At 51.7% G+C, this 19065-nt stretch overlaps 2 protein-coding genes across 7 annotated transcripts in view; one reads left to right on the top strand and one right to left on the bottom strand.

Annotated features, from left to right (window-relative positions):
* Positions 1-19065, top strand: part of ARSG (arylsulfatase G) — a 148536-nt gene that overhangs the window by 108762 nt on the left and 20709 nt on the right. For 2 of the 6 annotated variants that reach the window (XR_016347541.1, XR_016347544.1), the window contains one exon: positions 14211-14271. The exons of 2 other annotated variants lie outside the window; for them this stretch is intronic. The gene's annotated coding sequence lies outside the window, so the exon portion shown is untranslated. Of the gene's footprint in view, positions 1-14210; positions 16954-19065 lie in introns of those variants that run through there. 2 more of the 6 variants (XR_016347540.1, XM_089771904.1) reach the window with 1 other exon arrangement.
* WIPI1 (WD repeat domain, phosphoinositide interacting 1) overlaps positions 1-19065 on the bottom strand; it is a 44834-nt gene that overhangs the window by 12889 nt on the left and 12880 nt on the right. Inside the window, exons 3-9 of the mRNA XM_075903985.2 lie at positions 16952-17121; positions 10657-10753; positions 5896-5993; positions 4528-4620; positions 4123-4193; positions 2171-2278; positions 299-463 (exon numbers count right to left, since the gene is read on the bottom strand). Coding sequence (XP_075760100.1) covers positions 299-463; positions 2171-2278; positions 4123-4193; positions 4528-4620; positions 5896-5993; positions 10657-10753; positions 16952-17121 — 802 coding nt within the window. The remainder of the gene's footprint in view (positions 1-298; positions 464-2170; positions 2279-4122; positions 4194-4527; positions 4621-5895; positions 5994-10656; positions 10754-16951; positions 17122-19065) is intronic.

Here is a 19065-nt window from a genome sequence, read left to right as displayed (position 1 = left end):
ATGGGTTTGCACTGGTGTAACTCAACCAGTGCAGACTGGTGAGTCAACAAGACCTACATGAGGACCCAGAGTTACGGAAGGGCTTTGCAGGGGACCAAGTCTGTACCTAGCCACATCCCCTGAAGGACTGTGTAGGAGGTACCCTACATGCAGTAAATGCGCCTTCAGCAAACTATTACACCACTCTTTTCTGCCTGCCCAGCTGATTGCTAATGTGTCACATGAGGAAATTGTCCGGTTGCGTCTGTAGCGCTCTCTGCCGGCAGAGGGGGTGAGGAATGCAGCTGCTCTTACGTACGTGGAGAGCGTGCAGATGTTCCTTTGTCCAGATACGTTCAAGCGCACGGTGGCAAAGGCCCGGTCCTGGTTCATCATGTCCGATACCTGAGCAGGAAGGTAGTTGGTAGCAGCCATGAACATCTTCCCCATGTAACCACTCCAGGTGGGAGGCTCTTCTGGCCGGCTGAGGGTAACAAAACCAGTCAGTGGGGCTAAGTGCAGTGGCTACTATATCTAGCATCAACAAAACAGAGACCATGGCTAGTTAGAACGTGCATACTTATCAGAACAGCGGCACACGGATCTGCCTTTTGCTGGACTGTGCGAGCTGACTCACAGGCTTTGCAACACCCCCGTTACCTAATACAAATGATTTGCTTGCACGGAGAAAAAATGCCGTGCTGGTAACTTCTGCAAGCCTTCCCCCGCTTGCGAACTCCTGAGAGTGACTTGCAGGATTGTCGTGCTAGATACGGCCAGAAACACGCAACCTGCTTGAACGTAGGCTTGCCCAACTAATTCAAATGGCCTCGGCCAGACACAAAATCTACTTCCCCACCTTCGCCTCAGGGAGGACCAGGATTAAAAATTAACCCTTTTCTTGCCTGGCCAGAAACCCCAATAAGTTACTTTCCCTGCATGTTTAGCACTTCGCAAGGCTCACTCGGACAGGAGGCCTTTAGAACAAAGGGCCTGTAAGTACAGTGCAGCGCACAGATCAGCATCAGGCAAAACTGACGCACGGAGAGGCAAAGCGACTAGCCAAGGTCGCCCAGCAGGCCAGCAGCAGTGCAAAGAACAGAGCTCCAGGGTTCCTGGGTCCCAGAGCAGTGCTTGGTCCAATAAGTCACTCCCCCCCTCCACAGCTGGATTGAAAACTGCACCTCACATCTGAGCCGCGTGGGGGAATGCGGCTTCAAGGACGGCTCTCTTGCTGGGGAGCGAGACCACAATCTGAGCCACAGAACTCTGCCCTTGCAGCCGCCTGCGGAAGGCCCCCAGCATGACAGGGGAGCTGTCCTCCGGTCGGTACGGCTGCTAGGGGACTGTCTGCAGACTCCAGCGGAAAGGCCCCGTTTGCAAGCCCCATACACAGCCTGAAGGCCCGCTGCTGGATCTGCTCTTCAGGGAACAGCCGGGTTCTGCTAGTCAGACTGAAACCCTCCCCTTGCTGGGGCTGACTCAGCGAGCAGCAGGGCCAGCAAGTTCTAACATGATGTGACCACAGGGGGTGGAAACGCATCCAGCAGGCAAACTGCTGAGACCTCATGGCCAGTTCAGGGCTGTGCTGCCTGCAGCACGTCTCTTCCCCCTGCCTCCAGCCGCACGCACACGGCGGCTCCGTGGCAACACTGCTTGGCTTTGCTATAGCAACTCGGACGTCAGCGGCATCCGGCGGAGGGGGACCCTTGCTGGGAGCTGGCCAGACACTGGCAGGGAGAGGTTAGCCTGACATGCTTTCCAGCCAAGAGTGGGGAGAGCGCTTCCTAGCAGCCAGTCCCCTGGGATACTGAGCTGAAGGGGCAGTCTGACCAGTCTCACTGAAGGGAAGGCCGCATGCTAATGGTTGTGTGGCAACTCCCCTTGTCGAGACGGGGGGGGGGAAATGGCGGAACTCAGAGCTGAGGGGCCGACAACATCTGCAGGCCACTGGGCAAGGTGGGGGGGCTGCTTAGCACACCTGGAAGGGGCAGGTCTGGGGCATCCAGCCCTCAATGCTGGGTCCCGCCCGCCCACATTCCCATGGCAATTTAAGGGGCCCCAGGCACTACCACTGCACAGTAGCAGCAACAGGGGCCAGGAACCCAGCATCCCTTTTTAACTTAGAGACACCTGCCCTCTTTTCTCCCTCCTCCTCCCTGGCCAGTGGGCCTGGCTTAGAGCCACTCACCTGTCTGTGGTGTGTTCCAGTTTAAAGATGTGCACGGTCTCAGTGTTGCTTGAGGCGCACAGGAACTGCGAGTCCATGCTGAACACCAGCGAGCTAATGTTCACGTACCTGGGGCAGAGAAAAGAAGGGGCGCGTCACTCCGCAGCAGCCACACCGGGCCATCTAGAAATCCAGACACAAGAGGACCCAGAGCGCGACAGGCAACCAAGGCTCATGAGTGAGACACAAGAGTGTCACAGTGGGCCGGGATATTGTCGTAGCCAAGACGGTCTCCCAGGACAGGGCAGTTTTTCTTCACTGCGCTGGCGGACCTAGAATTTGCAGCATGCGCTGATGGATCCGCAGCAGCACTGGGATCGGGTGCAGAGGGGGCACCCGGCTCTCACAATCAATGCTTGAGCAATCAACATGCACCTCGCAGCACAGGACCTGGCTTTACGTGCGTGCCTCTTCTTTAAAACCAGTCGGGAAAAAACTACGTGGACAGAAAGCAGTGGAATCTGGCAACCCTCTGGGTGGGAAACAACAAACAAAGTGTCTCGGGGACGAATGTTCCCGCTAATTTTTTCCCATTCGTGTTGGAATAAATTTTATTATGTGCACCAAGGCATGTATGGATGTGCACCACCAATAGAAGCACATGCTGTGGGCCCTCTGCTAATCAGCTGGGCAGCACCGACTCTCACTCATGAGCTCAGCTTGCAGGGGACCCTGGTCATGGCTGCACACACAGAACCCTGATGGGCCGCATGCTCAGCTCTGACCCAGAGACTGGAAAGCTGGTGAGACATTTTGCCCAACTAAGCCCTGGCAGCATCGTTTGACCATGTTTTTTCCTGGTCAGGCTAAATACAACCCTAGGAGGGAGACATGGCCCCGGCCCTCATACTAGGACAGGAGTGGCAGAAGCTCCCTAAAAGTGTGTGTGTGGGGGTTACCAGTGCCCAAACCATGGCCCTGCCCTCATGCCGCCCCTTCCCCTCCACAGGCCCCCCCCACACGCCACCCCTTCTCCCCCACGCACACAGGGGCCCCGCCCTCACACCGCCCCTTCCCCTCCACAGGAGCCCACACACACACAGAGGCCCTGCCCTCATGCCACTTCTACACTTGCAGGAAGATAGACGTTCTGGAGAAGGATCGTCCAGTGTTCGATTTAGTGGGTCTAGTAAGGTCCTGCTAAATCAAACACAGAGGGCGCCCCCGTTGACCCCAGGACTCCTCATAGTTGTGAGGAGTAAGGGAAGCTGACAGGAGAGTTTTTCCCATCGACCTCCCACTGCAGGGCCGCCCCAGGAAATCAGTGCAAGGGACGTCGACTCCAACTACGCAATTCTCCTCTCTGGAGTCGCATATTTGCATCGATTTTCTCCACCAGTGTAGATCTGGCCTTAGTCAGTGCAGTGGGCCAGTTACAACGGTGGGAGCTACATTTTAGGGTAAACACAAAGTTAGGTCGAGGTAAGGCAGTTTGTCCACCTAACTGTAGTGTAGACCTGGGCACAGTCATTTATGCCTGGACAATGTGGGCATAAAACCCAACCAGATCAGAACAGGTAAACGGTAATACCCACTTGACCCAGATATACAGAGACCTGATTCTCACTTTAACAATATAACTATTGTGACTTCATTACATTAAATGGAAATTCAATAACCTTTCCTTTCGAGGGGAGATTATGCAAAAAAGAAAGAGTCAGTGTATCCAGTATGCCTGCAATTCTCTGGAATCACCCAGTTTTGCAAGAGACTGAACTGTACCACTTAGCTTACCAGAGACAAAAAAAGGCGGGGGCCATACACAGCTATCACATTCTTATAGAAGGACAGTAACATATGTCGAAGCAGCTATGGTCTTACATGGTCAAGAATGCCTGCAGTGAGAATGTATTGAACGGGCTGTTACTTGATTCCAGGACATACTTGTCAACCATTTTAAGGAGTGAACTGACCTCTTCATTCCTCTTCTGAATTCATAGAGTTTTTGCCCATCAGGTATGGAAAACACACGGATAACAGTGCCCTGTAAAAATGCAGGATAAAGGTCATGCAGCAAGCGGGGCGAGCAGAAACATGCCCCTTTTCTGATGCTTTCCCAGAACATGCAAATGACATTCCCACCCTCCCATCTGGTGCAAATCCCAACTGTGTTTCTTTCAATGGTCTCCCTCACCCCAGCTTTCCTCTTCTTCTCAATCAATACTGGAGGCTTCACTGGCATGAAACAGAAAGGTTCCACTTCCTATAAAACAAGCTAACCCAACCACTGGCTGGCTCTGTGGATCCTCAGCAAACCTGCAACCCCACGAACACACAGGCATTAAGGAGACGCTAGTCACAGCGGGGTTCTCGCTCACTTTTTCCGACGCACTTGCTAACTTCGAGCCGGTGGAGTTGAAGGTTAGGGCAGCCAGAGGCCCGTCGTGGGCAGGAATGGTGCAGACTGTTCTCTGTTGGTAAAAAGGTAACAGGAGGATCAACCAAAGTGCAAACCCCTTCCCCTCCTCTCCCACACACACCTGCTTTCCGGCGGCTCATTCCATATGTCTTTGGGCCCTCAAGCAGCTGCGTTCTACCCTCCATCCATCCCGTACTTTGGAATGTGGAAATACTAGGTCCCAAGCAATTACACTGTCTTTTGAGCCTACTTCTACGTTCAGGACAGTTTCTATGCTTCCTTCCACCCACCCCAGCTCTCCTCCTACCCACCTACCACAGCCACCGTGCCCAGGACTTACAACTCCTCTGGCAGCTGTGGGTGCCCAGCCTAGCTTCACACCAGGCTGAGAAGATGTGACTGCCCTTCTACCTTGCTCCCTTGGGCTATGTCTACACTCGCGGCTTCTTGCGCAAGAAAATGTCCACACTGCCATGTGCGAGCTGTGCTTTTGCGCAAGAGCATCCATGGCAGCGTGGACACTTTCTTGCGCAAGAAAGCTCTGATGGCCATTTTAGCCATAGGGCTTTCTTGCACAAGAAATCTCTGCTGAGCGTCCACACTGCCCTCTTGCGCAAGAGGGGCTTACACCTGTCAAAAAAAGAGCATAGCTCTTGCACAAGGAGCCCCCTCTTACCACGTTGCACTGTAAACTTACTTGCGCAAGAGCAGGCGGGCAATGAGGATGCTCTGCAGATTCTTGTGCAAGAAGCCGCGAGTGTAGACATAGCCTTGATGTTTGGCACCTGCCTGGGCACAGGCAGAACTGAACTCTGGGGACAGTTCACGCTCTGCGAAGCTTTTAATTTACCGAACTTTACCGATTCCTGGGACTTTATCCCCGGGAAACCCTGGCAAGGGAGGACTGAGGATTTGCTAATCATTTTCACTATATGCCTCTCCAAAGCAGTTGATGTGACTTGCTGGCTTTTCTCTCTCTGCCTTGCAGCTCCCTTCGCCCTATAACGACCACACATTTCTCCCCAGTTGCTGAGGACGCAGGGCATGAAGGCTGCTCTCCTTGCCAAAGAACTAGACCATAAACACACTGATCTTAAATTCAGTACTTTCACTCTGAGCCCCATGCCAGATAATTAGTTGAACCACGTGCTGTGTCTGGACAAGGAGGGGTGGAAGATGCCCCCAATATTAGTGGTCGATTTCTGTGCAGCATGGTTATGCGGATGGGCTTTTCTCTTTCGTTCGAAAAGCTCTGCCGGGCATTTCTGAAGCTTTTACGCACATTATTTTCCATCCGTGTCAGTATCTGCATGGTTAGCACACCTACCAAATTATTTCCGTCGTACAGCATGATCTCCCCAATAGTCGAGCTGCCAGGGTACGCCACGTAGGAGTTGGAATGGTTGATAGAAAGTGCACATAAACCTAGCACGGCACGAGGCAAAGAAAAACGTGGTCAGGTAGAGAGTGAGCACATGCCATAAAAACAAAACGGGTGCAGCCCATGACTGAAACCCTGGAGTTCCAGCTGCATTGCTTCACCAGAGGAGCGTCCAGCCACGCACTGTGGGCTGGAAATCACTAGGAAATTCCTGGACTCTGGTGGCACCTACTGGCATGTGCGGGTAGGGCTCGCTTTTTCCTCGATAGCCCTTTTAAAGAGGCTTCTTTCTCCCCCTTCATCTGAATTACCAGCCTGGTAACTGATTGTCTCCAATCACCCGCAACATTTCAAAGGGCTCTTATGGGTCCCCCCTCACCACGGAGCCAAGCTCCTCACCGCACAAGTGGCCCTCCGTCGTCTCAGTGGGCCATGAGATGGTCGTCTCCAGGATGGGTTCCCGGGATAGGGCAGATTTGCTCACTGCGCTGGCGGACCTAGAATTCGCAGGGTGTAGCAGCGCTGTGATTGGATGCAGTGGGAGCGCCTGGTTCTCACAGCCACTGTTGCAAGCAACCAGCACCCACCTCGCGTCACGGGCCCTTGCTTGGCGGGTGTGTCACTTGAGTAATATCGGTAGGAAAATAACGACGCGGATGAAACCCAGCAGAATCTGGCAACTCTGCACATGGGCACCAGGAAACCCAATGTCTCATGGGCCTCACACAGACCCCTGATGGGCCACAGGTACCCCTCCCCCCAGCTGCTGTGGCTGCTGCTAGAATGCAGGGGACAGCTGGCCCCATAAGAACCTGCATTTCTGAGCAAGCGTCAAACCTCACGGAGCGCTCCTAGGAAAGCGCCGCACGTAGGGGAGGCTGCAGCGTTCAAGGCTAGTTGTGATCCAGGCAGCTTGTGCGTGCAGCTCCCCAAACAGGAAGTGCACTTCCCCTCCCTGCACGCTTCACGGGGCCGGTCATGCCAGGATACTGCCGTGGGAAAGGCCCAACAGCCAGACAGCATTAGCAGCAGCTATTGTTTCAGATCATTGTTTAGAACGGAACAAAAGCCCTGGAACTAGAGCAGCATCCAGTAACGTGAGCTCTCCCGTTAGCAATCCAGGGTATTGAGACATTGCCAGCCCTGCTCTGCCTCACGCTGAGGTGAGCAGCAGCCAGATAAACACAGTTCCGCTGCTGTCCAGTGTAACACACAAGGCAGCTGATAAAGCCCAAACAGTGGGATTGTGTCACGGGGGAAGGATTTTTTAAACCAGAGTTTTTTTTAAAACTAAATGAACGTAAGAACAGCCAGACTGGGTCAGACCAATGGTCCATCAAACCCACTGTTCTGTCTGCCGACAGTGGCCAGTGCCAGGTGTCCCAGAGGGAAGGAACACAGCAGGTAATCCCTCTCCTGTCACTCATTTCCAGACAAACAGAGGCGAGGGACACCATTCCTACCCATCCCGGCTAATAGCCATTGATGGACCTAACCTCCATGAATCAATCTAGCTCTTTTTTGAACCCTGTTCAAGTCCTAGCCTTTACCACATCCTCTGGCAAGGAGTTCCAGAGGTTAACTGTGTGTTCCAGAGGCTAAAGTGCTGATAAAAGGCCAAGGAGACAAGGAGCGAGTTCCCTCAAAAGGAAGGCCTTTGCTCTCAGTCATTACCGGTTAAAGGCAACAGCGGGAGACTGTTTCCTACCAGCCTGGAGAGGACTTCGGATCTAGGGCAGTGGTTCCCAACTGGTGGTCTGTGACGGTACTGTGGGGGCGGGGGCATGTGGAAAGTTTAACACAGAAATGATAATAAAGGTATGGAGCCTCTCGCAGCCAGCACGTCCTTCAACCCACATTGCTTCCCACGGCTCGGGAAGCAGCGGGGGCTGAGGGATGTGCAGGCTGCCGGCACAGATATCTTGTTTGGGGTGGGGACGTAAAATTGTAATAGATTGAAAAGGCTGGGAGCCACTAAGCTAGAGAGTCTTCAAGCTGAAGAAGCCAGGCTAGGAGTCAGTTGCACCCTGCTACTGGCCTGGCTAGAAGACCCAGCCAGGAAGCCAGGCCTGGGACAAAGAGCAGCACCACTGCTGCAGCAGAAGAAGAACTGGTCTGATGTCCCCTCCTCCGGGGCAGCATAGTCTCATCTCGGCGGATTCGAGCTACCCAGCGAAGCAGACGTGGGCCCAGACTCTGGGTGCTGCTCAGGATGGGGGCAGAGAGGGCTAGCCCCATGCTACCTCCGGCTGTCTGATTCCGGGGATCAGCTCAGGGTTTAGCGTCACTGAGCAGGCGGGGGGCTGCCCAGAGCACAAAGAGGCGGCAGGAGTCAGGGGGAGACTAATTGGACTTAAGAGCAAGGTTCAGTTTCATCGGAGTTCAATAAACCAGCACCCAGGAAGGGGAGTTAGTCGAGACAGGAGAGCCTCCAAGCAGTTACTGGGGAGCTGGGCGGGGGAAACTGAGGCAGCAGCTGGGCTGGATGCAATAGTCCCCACAGAGAGAGAAGAGGGAAACAAGTCAGAGCTGTGCTGAGTTCAAGCCTGCAGGCAAATGTGGCTCTTCCGTACCCCAGACAGTCCTACAAGAGCCTGTGAGAGCAGAATGTCCTGCCAGGGCCATTACACCGCTGAGCCACTGACATCATTAATAAAAAGGCAACCGGCCTACTTACAACCCGCCGCTGATGCGATCTCGTACCCGCACTCCAGCCCCAAGCACCGTGAACTCTGGAGGCCACTTGCTGCCTCTGCTAGAGATCCCCCTCCGTGGCTGGGGGGAGTCACTACCCTTCCTGCCTCAGTTTCCCCCAGCCTGCAGAACAGGGCTGTGCTCCCTCGCAGTGACGGCAGAGAGGACTGGTTAGCAGCCTGCAAAACTCTTGGGAGATGAGGAGCACTCGGTGCTCAGTGCTAGCAGCACACCATTAACCTGTGGCTTCTAAGACAAGGCAGCCGTACAACAGCAGCAGGCCTGGGCGTGCGTGTCTCTTGTGGGATATTTTTGATCGGCATCGAATTATAGTCGAAGATTTAGGATGTTTAATCCTCAGCAAGAGGCCATCTGTTAAAAGACAGAAGTAGGTCGCGCTGGAGGGCCAGGCATTGTGTTCCCAGGATGCCAAGCAGACAGGCAACTCTTCCACGGAGATGGCTTTGCAGCTGGGGTGGGCACGATATGGCCCATGGGCCATATGTGGCCTGCCAAGCCCTTTGATCCAGCCCGCCCTGCGGAGACCCCGAAGCAGGGCGGCCCTGGACCACGTACCAAAATCCTGGAGTGGCCCCTCCCCCCTCAAAAACGATCACCCACCCCTGCTCTACAGCGAGAGATGCCACCACCCACGGCAGTGACAGCAGAACCACGTACACAGGAACCCGCCACGAGCAGCCGCCGCGGACTCCCCTCCCCTCCCCTCGCTCAGCTAAATAGCGGCTGCAGAGCTGGATTTCCCGGAAGTCGCACAAGAGGGGACTCTGCTGCTCCCTGCCCTCCACTGGCACGGAGCAGTGTTAGGACACGGCCAGGCTCTATGGGAGCTCAGAGAGGCGAGCTGAAGAAGTGCATTCCCTCCCGCTACTGGCCACCCCCCTCCCTGCCCAGACAGGTCCCTGGCAGAAGCCTAGTTGCAAGGGCTTTCCACCATGCTACAGGCTTCCCTGGCTGCCGCAGGCCTCTCTGGGCCAGGGTCTAAATACAGAGTTAAAATCAGGTGTCGAGCGACAGGACCGCATGTGGAGGCGCAGAGCTATGCGGCTGACTCGCCCGGGGGACAAACACAGCTGGGTCTCCTGTGCACAGGAATGCAAAAGGCTGGGAGCGTCTCTGAAGCAGGATTGCTAGAGGAAAGGGCAGGACGTCCTGAAGCTAGACGTGCTAATCCTCCCACTCAGGAAGGATCCCAGGAGGGTAAAGTCTAGGTACGGTCCCTGCAGTAATCCCTTTGCTGTGGAAGAAGAAAGGCAGACTCCAGGAAGAGGAGGGAAGTATGTGCTGCGTGTGGGCTGAGTGAAGACGTGGGAGAGGAGCGTGTCGGGGCCACCTGATTGTACGGGTGAATTTAATTACACGGGGGATTTTTTAAGTGGTTGCTGGAGACAGCGGGCTGCCTGCTGGAGGTCACGTACCCAACAGATGTCAGCGTAAGCTGGATGCTGGGGCTACCTCAGAAAGACACATGCAGCCTGGTTCCTGCAGCACCACGGTCTTCAGCTAGAAACCCCAATACTTCGAGAAGAAGCCCCTTTCCTTTTACCCCATACCCATATCAAGCAAAGCCAAGCCAGGTCTGGGCATTTCAAGGCTGCCTCCTACCCGTTGTTGGACACGCTATTACAAGGGTGTCGCAGCAACATAAACGCAGCTAGACTGAGTCCTAGCAGTGTTGTCAGAGTTATTTCCATGAAGTTATTTCCATGGAAGTGGGTGCCGTTCCCCCAGTCAGCTGTGCCTCCTCTCCCATCCCTGGTTCCTACTCCTCCAGCTCTGCATGGCCAAGGCACAACTCCTCTCACATGCACAGGTCCCTGGAGAGATTTACGGTCTTCAGGGCCTTTCTGGATTCTCAGCACCCAGCTAACCCTGTTAGTAAGAATGCTGGGGCTGGCTCAATTTCAGTTCTTAGAGACGTTTCAGATCGGCAGAGCTCGGTGCAGAACACCCAGCTTGTCACGTGTTCCCTTTGATCCAGTCTCCTTTGCTTACCTGTTGTATTCGGCGGTGTCTCCAGGATGGTCTTCAAAAGCTTCATGTCCTTAATGTTATGAATGTAAATAGATTCCTCCAGGCAAACAATCAGCCTCTGCAACAACACAGCAGATAGGTACACAACTGCAACCTATTAATGCCCCCTGCACCCAGACTGAAAACATGTCAGCAGGTGCCAGTTATGTTGGTCTTTCCCAGCAGAGTTTACTCTTGCACTCAGGTCCTGCAAGCTGAGAGCGCAAACCAGGCATCTCTGATTGCCAGAGTGGCTAATGAGAGCGGGGAGACCTTTCCTCTCAAACCCCTTGCTCCCGGAAAACTAGGTTTGCACACCACAAAGAGCCGCCTGCATTCCGTTCTACTTTGGAACCCAGATGACACACCCTGAGCGTTTTGGCCTTGACCTTACCGGGGAGTTGATTTTAAAGAGCACTCGCAAATGCACCGTGCTGTGCGGTTGCCAGGGATTATCTGGGAGCAGCTTGAATGTTAGCCACGATGGTGGTCTCCGAATAGCCCCATGTTTCGTTCCTGCCTCACTCGAGGTAGGCTTTTCTTTTTAAACACTTTCCCCTTTGTGGCCCCTTTCACATCAGGATCCTTTACAATCCTAACAATCAGAGCGGGATGCGCTCGTTTCCCAGCTAATCGACTCCCGCCACAGCCCGGCGCGGCTCCCTCCAATCCACTCGAACGTCATCCTTGCGATGGGACTCCTCCCGCTTTCCAGTGCGAAGCCTCACAGACCACCGCAGCAAAGGAGCACCGGCTGCTTGTGGGGGATTTCTGACTCAGCATCTGGGAGTGGGAACCCAGCCTCGGCTCCCCACTCCAAAGCGGTCTAGACCAGCAGTTGGCAAACGTTTTTCTCATGACTCAGTGGAAGAAAATGATTGATGCCTGTGGCCCACCATCATTATATCTTTTGACGAGAGTGCGGGCTCCGGGGTGGGGCTGGGAATGAGAGGTTTGGGGTGCAGGAAGCGGCTCAGGGTGGGAAAGGAGATTGGGGTGCTGGTGACTCCCAGTCAGCAGAGCAGTGGGGACTCTAAGGCTGCTTCCCGCCTGTCCTGGCACCTCAGACCGCGCTGTGTCCAGGAAGCAGCCAGTAGCCAGCCTGAGTCCTAGGCAGAGGGGTGCCAGTGGCTCTGTGCGTTGCTCCCATTGGCCGGGAACCAGCTCCCATTGGCCGGGAACCAGCCAATGAGAGTGTAGAGCTGGTGCGCAGGGGGAGGGCAGTGCGTGGAGCCCTGTGCCCCCCCCCCCCCCCCCCCCGCTTAGGAGCTGAACCCACTGCTGGCCACTTCTGGAGTGCAGTGTGGTCCGTGGTGCGAGGAGAGGGAGGAAGCCTGCCTAGCAACCCCCATTAATCACCGGGTCAGCCTACAGTGATGCGACCCAGCACCTGACATTCCACCACCTATACTGGGTCGTAACTTTGAAAACCACTAGGTCCTGCAGCAGGACGTGTTCAGATTCCGCCGGGGGGGGAGGGGGGAAACGCACATTACAGAGGGCCAATTAGCTCAGTAGGAACAACAGAGATGAAACAGGTTATCAGACAGCTACTGTGATCTGCCCCATCTCCATTGCATTGCCTCGTGCTGCCATTCACCCATCTATGTTGACACCACCCCCAGTACCGATTGCCAGGAAGAGGGCTGCAGAATAGAGGGGAAGAAATGGAAAGAAGCAGAACACAGGATCCCCCGGAGCTGTACCTAGTGTTGTCAGGATATAAAGGCAAGGGCTATGATCGCTCAGCACCGTGCCTCAAAACAGTGGCGCTGCAATCGGATACTTGTCACTTATGTTCCCGTAACACAAGACCTAGGGGTCACCCAATTAAATTAATAGGTTGCAGGTTTAAAACAAGCAAAAGGAAGTTTTTCTTGACGCGGCGCACAGTCAACTTGCGGAACTCCTTGCCAGAGGGTGTTGTGAAGGCCAGGACTTCAACAGAGTTTAAAAAAAGAGTTAGATTAATTTACGCAGGTTAGGTCCATCAAAGGCTATTAGCCAGGTTGGGTAGGAATGGGGCCCCTCGCCTCAGTTTGTCAGAGGATGGGAATATGCAACAGGGGAGGGATCATGTGAGGATTCCCTGTTCTGTTCATTCCCTCTGGGACACTCGTCATTAGCCACTGTTGGCAGACAGGATTCTGGGCTAGATGGACCTTTGGTCTGACCCAGTGTGGCCGTTCTTATGTTCTTAATATGTTCAGCACTGGTACAAACAGAGAAGGCAGCTGGGGCCTGTTTTCAGAAGCGCTGAGCACCTGTAGCTTCCCCTCAGCATCAATGGAAGTGGCAGACACTCAGCCCCTCGGACACGCTGGCACTAGCAGGCGAGGCCCGACTCTTCAGACCTGGGCGGCTCTGGCAACAGATACTGCCACCCCTTTTGGCCAGCCGGCCACTTATTTTAGTTCTTCGTGTGGAGGTCAGTGACTCACTTTAGACACCCACACTTTAAAACTTTGGCTCAACCGATGCTACTTGAAATCAAAGCCGCCTTCTAATTCAAGAGAAGCTTCTATTCTTGCAGCCATTCAAGGAGGCCCACCTTTAGCATACTGTGGCACGCTCGAAAGGAAGAGCCTTCAACTTCATAACATCATAAAAATAATGTGCGTGAAGCATATTGTGTGCAAAGGTGTCTCGAGGCTTCCCAGAGTTCGACCATCCGAGGCTGCTGATGCACAGCTAGAGGGAAGCAGAGGGGCAGATAGATGGATGCGTAGGGGGAAGAATGCAAATAGGTTTTCAGATGTGAGATGGGGTGTTTGTGGGGCAGAATTACAGTGTCCTGCACCAAGAACACGATCCTAGAAAAGCAGACACCAGGTGACAGGTGGGAGCATGGAGGTAAAGGGGAGAGACTATTCCCTGAAGTAGTTCAGGGAGAGTTTCAGACAAAGCCCTACTTCTCCATTGCCCTGCCCGTTGGGCAGTCGTTAACACTAGTGTCAACTGGAAGGATGTGTGTCTCATTCGCACTAGTGTAAAGCACCGTGCTAGGGGCACATAGTGGCCCACGGATGAGGAACTAGCATCGCGCTGCTTGCTTAGATGCTGGGGAATGGTGCATCAGAACTGTGTGGAGTACTAATTCCTAGGGTGCGTGAGAAGGAACGACAGCAATACAGATTGAACCTCTCTAGTCCGGCACTCTCTGGTCCGGCAACATCCGTGATCCGGCATGATTTTAGTCAGCTGGACATCCACTTATCAGAATTTTGGCCAGGCTTCCTGTAGTCCCATATGGTTTGTTTACAGCCACCAGTCCTGGCTCTCCGTGTTCTGTGCTGTTATTTAGCTCTAATTTACCCCTAAATGTCTTCCGAGAGTGTCCAGCAAGCAGTGGAAGTGTGGGTGATGCTGCTAGACAATCTTGACCTCCTGTGGTTTGGCAAATTCTCTGGCTCGGCACCAGTCAGGTCCCCAGGGCCTGGACTAGAGAGGTTCAATCTGTACAACGTGCATTATGTAGAATGTACCATTTTGGCTGTTTACTGCTCCACAGCATTCTCCTCTCTGCTTTCATTTAGACACCAAGAAACGGACAAAATCATCTTGCCCTGCACAATGAGAAGCAACAAAGTCCTTCTGGTAAGTACATCAAAAGGATTCGGCTGCGGGAGTGCAGCTGAGTGATCCAAGGAAAACACAGGGAGTTTTCATTGAAATGCAAACACTGCTTCTCACCAGACTAAAGCACAAACCTCTGCTCCAGCATTTAAAGGAAAAAAAAAATCTTGTTTTTCCACCATGTGCAAGTAATAACAGTGCTGGGAACAAAGAGTTTCCATGAATCAGTAGCAGCCCCAGAGTCTAATTCAAATGGATTCTTCAGTTTGAACAACAAAGATTTTCCACTGATCTTCCAATCAGAAGTCAAAACTATTCACCCAACAAGATCTGCTCTTATTTAAACTTTCATGGCCGACGGTGATTCTTTGGCTTGGATGGGTTTTCTACGATGACAGATATTCTCCAGTGCAGTCTGGTTTCCATACTAAAGTCCAAGACCAGGATTTTCAGAGTAACAAAGTGAATGCCTAACTTGATCGTCAGCCAATTAACTCACAAGCCAGGGTCATCAGAAGAAGTGGGCTGTGCCCATGAAAGCTCATGATACCATGTACATGTTTTGTTAGTCTTTAAAGTGCTACCAGACTATTTGTTGTTTTTAAGTTTAAGACAGGCTAGATTAGTCTCCTGAAGTCAGTTACACCAGAGATAAATTTGGCCCAGGTTGTATTGATTTTGTGCAGCAATGCACTGAAACAAAATGCATCCATGTCCAGAGGGCGGGGCCAACTTTGCCTCCTAGTATCAAGAGAGAATTTTGCGCATGATCGTTCAGATATTTGGGTAAGCCAGCGATCCAGTCATAGAACGTCTGCAAACCCTCTAGCGGAATCAGCTTCACACACTTTTTTTAAATGAGACAAAGTGGGGTAGGTAATATCTATTATTGGACCAACTGCTGTTGGAGAGAGAGACAAACTTTCGAAGACAAGCTCTTTGAAGAGCCTGTAACAAGCCCGAAAAACTTATTTCCCTCACCAGCAGAAGTTGGTCTAATAAAAGGTATCACCTGCCTCAACTTGTCTCCCCAATGCTGTGGAACAAGAATAGTCTTAATACCACCATTTACACATGTTAATGACAGTTGATGTGAAATAAATTATTCCCAATGGCAAGCAGGAGCGAGTGAGCATTATTATCTAACCCTCCCATGTGATGAGTATCCTCCTACATCTTCAAAACTCTCTTTGGCTTAGTTTTCCAATGCTGCTCTCCGGTGCTGGGTCATAACCATCATAGATTGTATCCACCTGTGCTAGAGCAGTAGCATCTCAGGACAGTGACCGTATCTTTTATGTGTTTTCCCAAGTGGCGTGTATACTTACAGCACTAGAATAATTTAGCTCTCCTCCAAGTGGGTGTTTATACCATCTATCTAGGGTCCCTATTATTACTGTGTCCGAGTGCCTCGGTCTTCAATGTATTTATCCTCATAACCCCCTTGGGAGATTGGGAGTAGTCACCCTGTCCTAGTTACAGCTGGCGAACGAAGGCCCAGAAAGACCGAGTGAGTCGCCCACGATCACACAGCAATGAACTGGGGTCTCTCAAGGACCAATCTAGTGCCCAAGTCACTACAGCATCCTTCTTTTCTCTGGCAAACTTCTGGCTCATGGCACTGCACAGGGAAGCGAGAGCCACCAAAAGGAATGGCAGTCGCCTAGAACTACACTGACATTTGCAAAACGTAAATCGGCCTCCAAAAAGAAGTCCTGCTTTTGCCAGCTCCTCCCTCCCTGCCACAAAACATTTCAGAGAAGAAATTAAATGGTCAAACAAAACTTTACTGGAAACTCAAGACAGGGCTTGCCTCTTGGAGATGCTTACTGCAGGTTTTGCTGTTGCTAACCTAGCAATGGCCAATTAGATACAATTATAGGGCCTAGTTTTGTGTTGTAATTCACTCTATTCATGATAACTTCTAATGTGTTTTGGAAGAAATTGGGGGCGGGGGAGGGAAGGGAGAGGAGAGGGGACGTGGGAAAGAAGAACTTTAAATCCTAAAAACCAAACCAAACCAGCTGCTAGGAAACAGGGTAAGTTCAGCAGGACAGTCACGGTACGAGGGACACCTTTAAAAAACAGCGAGACTTGGGGCTGCTCATGGATGCAGACGTTAGCCTTTGGACAAAGCTCCACCCTGCATTACAACCAGGCTTGTGTTACTAGCCGTGACTACATCGTCCGTGACGAAGATGCCATGGTAGGTCTGAAGCCAGAATTGGCAGTTGCACTGGCACTTCTTTTACTGTAGAGGTACTGAAAGCTCGTGGTCCTCACACGCCCACCCCCTTACATCCATTTAACACCACATAGCTCTCGAGGGTGGAACTGAATGATGGAATCTAGCTAAAACAATGTAGCTCACCTGTGGGTACCAGTGGGCGTGAATGTACCTCCTTGACCTCCCCTTTTTGTAGAGAGGAGAATACAAGGCTATAGGAAGAGGGTATAACCTCACGGAAGTCAATAGAGTGAGAACAACTTAAAACCACAGCCAGGGAGGGGAGAGCAGGCAGCATGTGTTTCTACTGATGGTGCACATCTGCACATACGGCGAGGTGCATAAGGTGCCACAGGACTCCTCGCCGCTTTTGCAGATTCAGCCTAACACGGCTACCCCTCTGATATCTGCACATAAAATTTATTCCACACATGGCCAGAAAAAGTTAGAGAGAACATTGCCTTCATCCCTTACCTGCCGATTCAGACGGATAGACAAGATGTTGCTAGAATAGCTATAGTTACAGATCTCGGTCCCTTTCTTAAAGTGGTAGACGTTCATTTGCCGAGGCTTGGTGTGACTCACCACGACCACCAGGCTGCTGGAGAAGAGGCGCTCCACAATATAAACATCTGGGATCTCATCTGTTCAACCAAAAGAAGATGAGGACAACACTTTCATCTTGGGGGCTTGGCTCTTTAAGAGTAAAATCCCTTATATGCATTGTGCCTATCTCAGGAGTTGCAGGGTTAGATGCTTAGTGTGAGAGTTCTGCTTTTGTTATACACTAGAAGATGTATTGAGGGCCTTCATTCATATATATATTTTACATAAAAGGAAAACATACGTATTTTTGAAATGATTGTATTTTTAAAAAAATATAGTGTTATTTTACTGAAGTTAATTTTAGTATTTTTTAAATGGGAATTCCATCAAGTCTATTTTTTTCTTCATCCCTATCAACTCATCATGCGCTACGTTTTAACCAAAAAGGGCTGTAGTCAATTTGGTTTCCAATAACATTGTCTTTTAGTTTGCAAGCCTTAAGCATTGATTTAGCGGTGCCAAAACAGAGCACTGCTCCCAGTTTCCCTGTTTTATCTCTTTTCTGTAAGGGTTATTGAGAAGCAATCCTATTGCAGGTTCATCCTATTTTTCTGGCTCATCTTGGTTCAGTCTCTTTCAACAGTTGTTTGTGATTTGTTGATTCTGTCTCTGTCCCACTCCAGGCACATCCTGTTTTCCTGGCACAAGCAAACCCTTACCTTGCTTTAAATTATGATCAGAGCAAGCTCTGTACCAAATTTGGTAGCCCTAGCTCTTACTGTTTAGGAGGAGTTCTTGATCAAACAAACTTTTAAATATACAGTAGATTACTGTTGCTTGGAATGACTTCAGGTAGGCCTTCAGATGGGGATGTGCACAGAGCCCAGACAGGAAGGGGTTAATGGTTTTTCTTTTGGAGATAGGAACTTAGTGCCTGCAGTAGCTGCACACCTGACTAGTCTGGGTTGGGCCCTCCAGGTGCAGTTAATTAGAAGGGAACAGGCTCCCTCATGGGTGTTCACCTTAATCAAGGGAGCACATGTCCTCGGAAGAAGCTGGACAAGCTCCTTAGAGGGGAAGAAATGGATCCGTGAGCAAACAGAGCAGGATGCCCTGAGGCAGGGGACAAGCACTGCGTAGTCTGCTGGTATTTCCTGTGAGTACCTGCTATGTGGCTGCTCTGGGCTCCCTGAGAACAGGAATGGCCCGAAGGAAGATAAGACACAGGATAGTCTCTGCTGCACCAACCCTCCAGATGCCTTGGAGCCAAGGTACTTGGGTTGACTTTCTGTAAATAGAGGCCTCTTTCTCTTCCCACCCCAACCCTTCCTCCCCAGATACCCTGGGAGAGGTTCCCCCTTTTTCACTCTAGCTACAGGCAGCCAATATTTGCCCTTCACTGACCAGATCTGTGCTCATGGGCAGCTGGTGAAGGCAAGTCATAGCTCCACTCCTTCAGCCTGAAGTCACACCCTTCCCCCAAGACCACGCCCCTTCAGCAACCCCCAGCCAAGTTCTGCCCATCCTAAGCTCTCAAGCCCAATCCTCCCCATTTGGCTGGAGGGCCGGGGCTGCAGTGCTCCCTGGCAGCCGAATACTGTAAGCAGTTTTAGAAAGGCAATGCCTTTGCTTGCCTACATTACCCACTGCCCATGCCTGTGCAAACTAATTCTTTGTTGCTTGGATTACAGTATTTTAAGTGAGAGCGTAAAAACAACAGGCAACTCTGACAACAGTAACGTTTTAATATGAGTCCCCTAAATAGTGTGGAGTGGGACTGGCCCCCTATGTCAGCCCACTTGTGCTCTACATCTCTTGTAGGCTGTCACTTGTACCAGTCATCTGTGACACTCTAAACACTATCAGCTTCCAGTGTTGTAGGAACTGCGGCATCTTAAAAACTAACAGATTTGAGCATAAGGTTTTGTGGGCAAAAACCCCATTTTATCAGATGCTGACAAAGTGGGGTTTTGCCCACAAAAGCTCAGGTCCAAATAAATCTGTTAGTCTTTAGGGTGTCACAGGACTCCTTGTTGTTTCAA

This window comes from Pelodiscus sinensis, chromosome 20, assembly GCF_052426305.1.
Source record: "Pelodiscus sinensis isolate ZL-2025 chromosome 20, ASM5242630v1, whole genome shotgun sequence".
In the NCBI taxonomy this organism is placed as follows: Eukaryota; Metazoa; Chordata; order Testudines; family Trionychidae; genus Pelodiscus; species Pelodiscus sinensis.
This window is presented reverse-complemented; position numbering and strand designations above follow the sequence as displayed.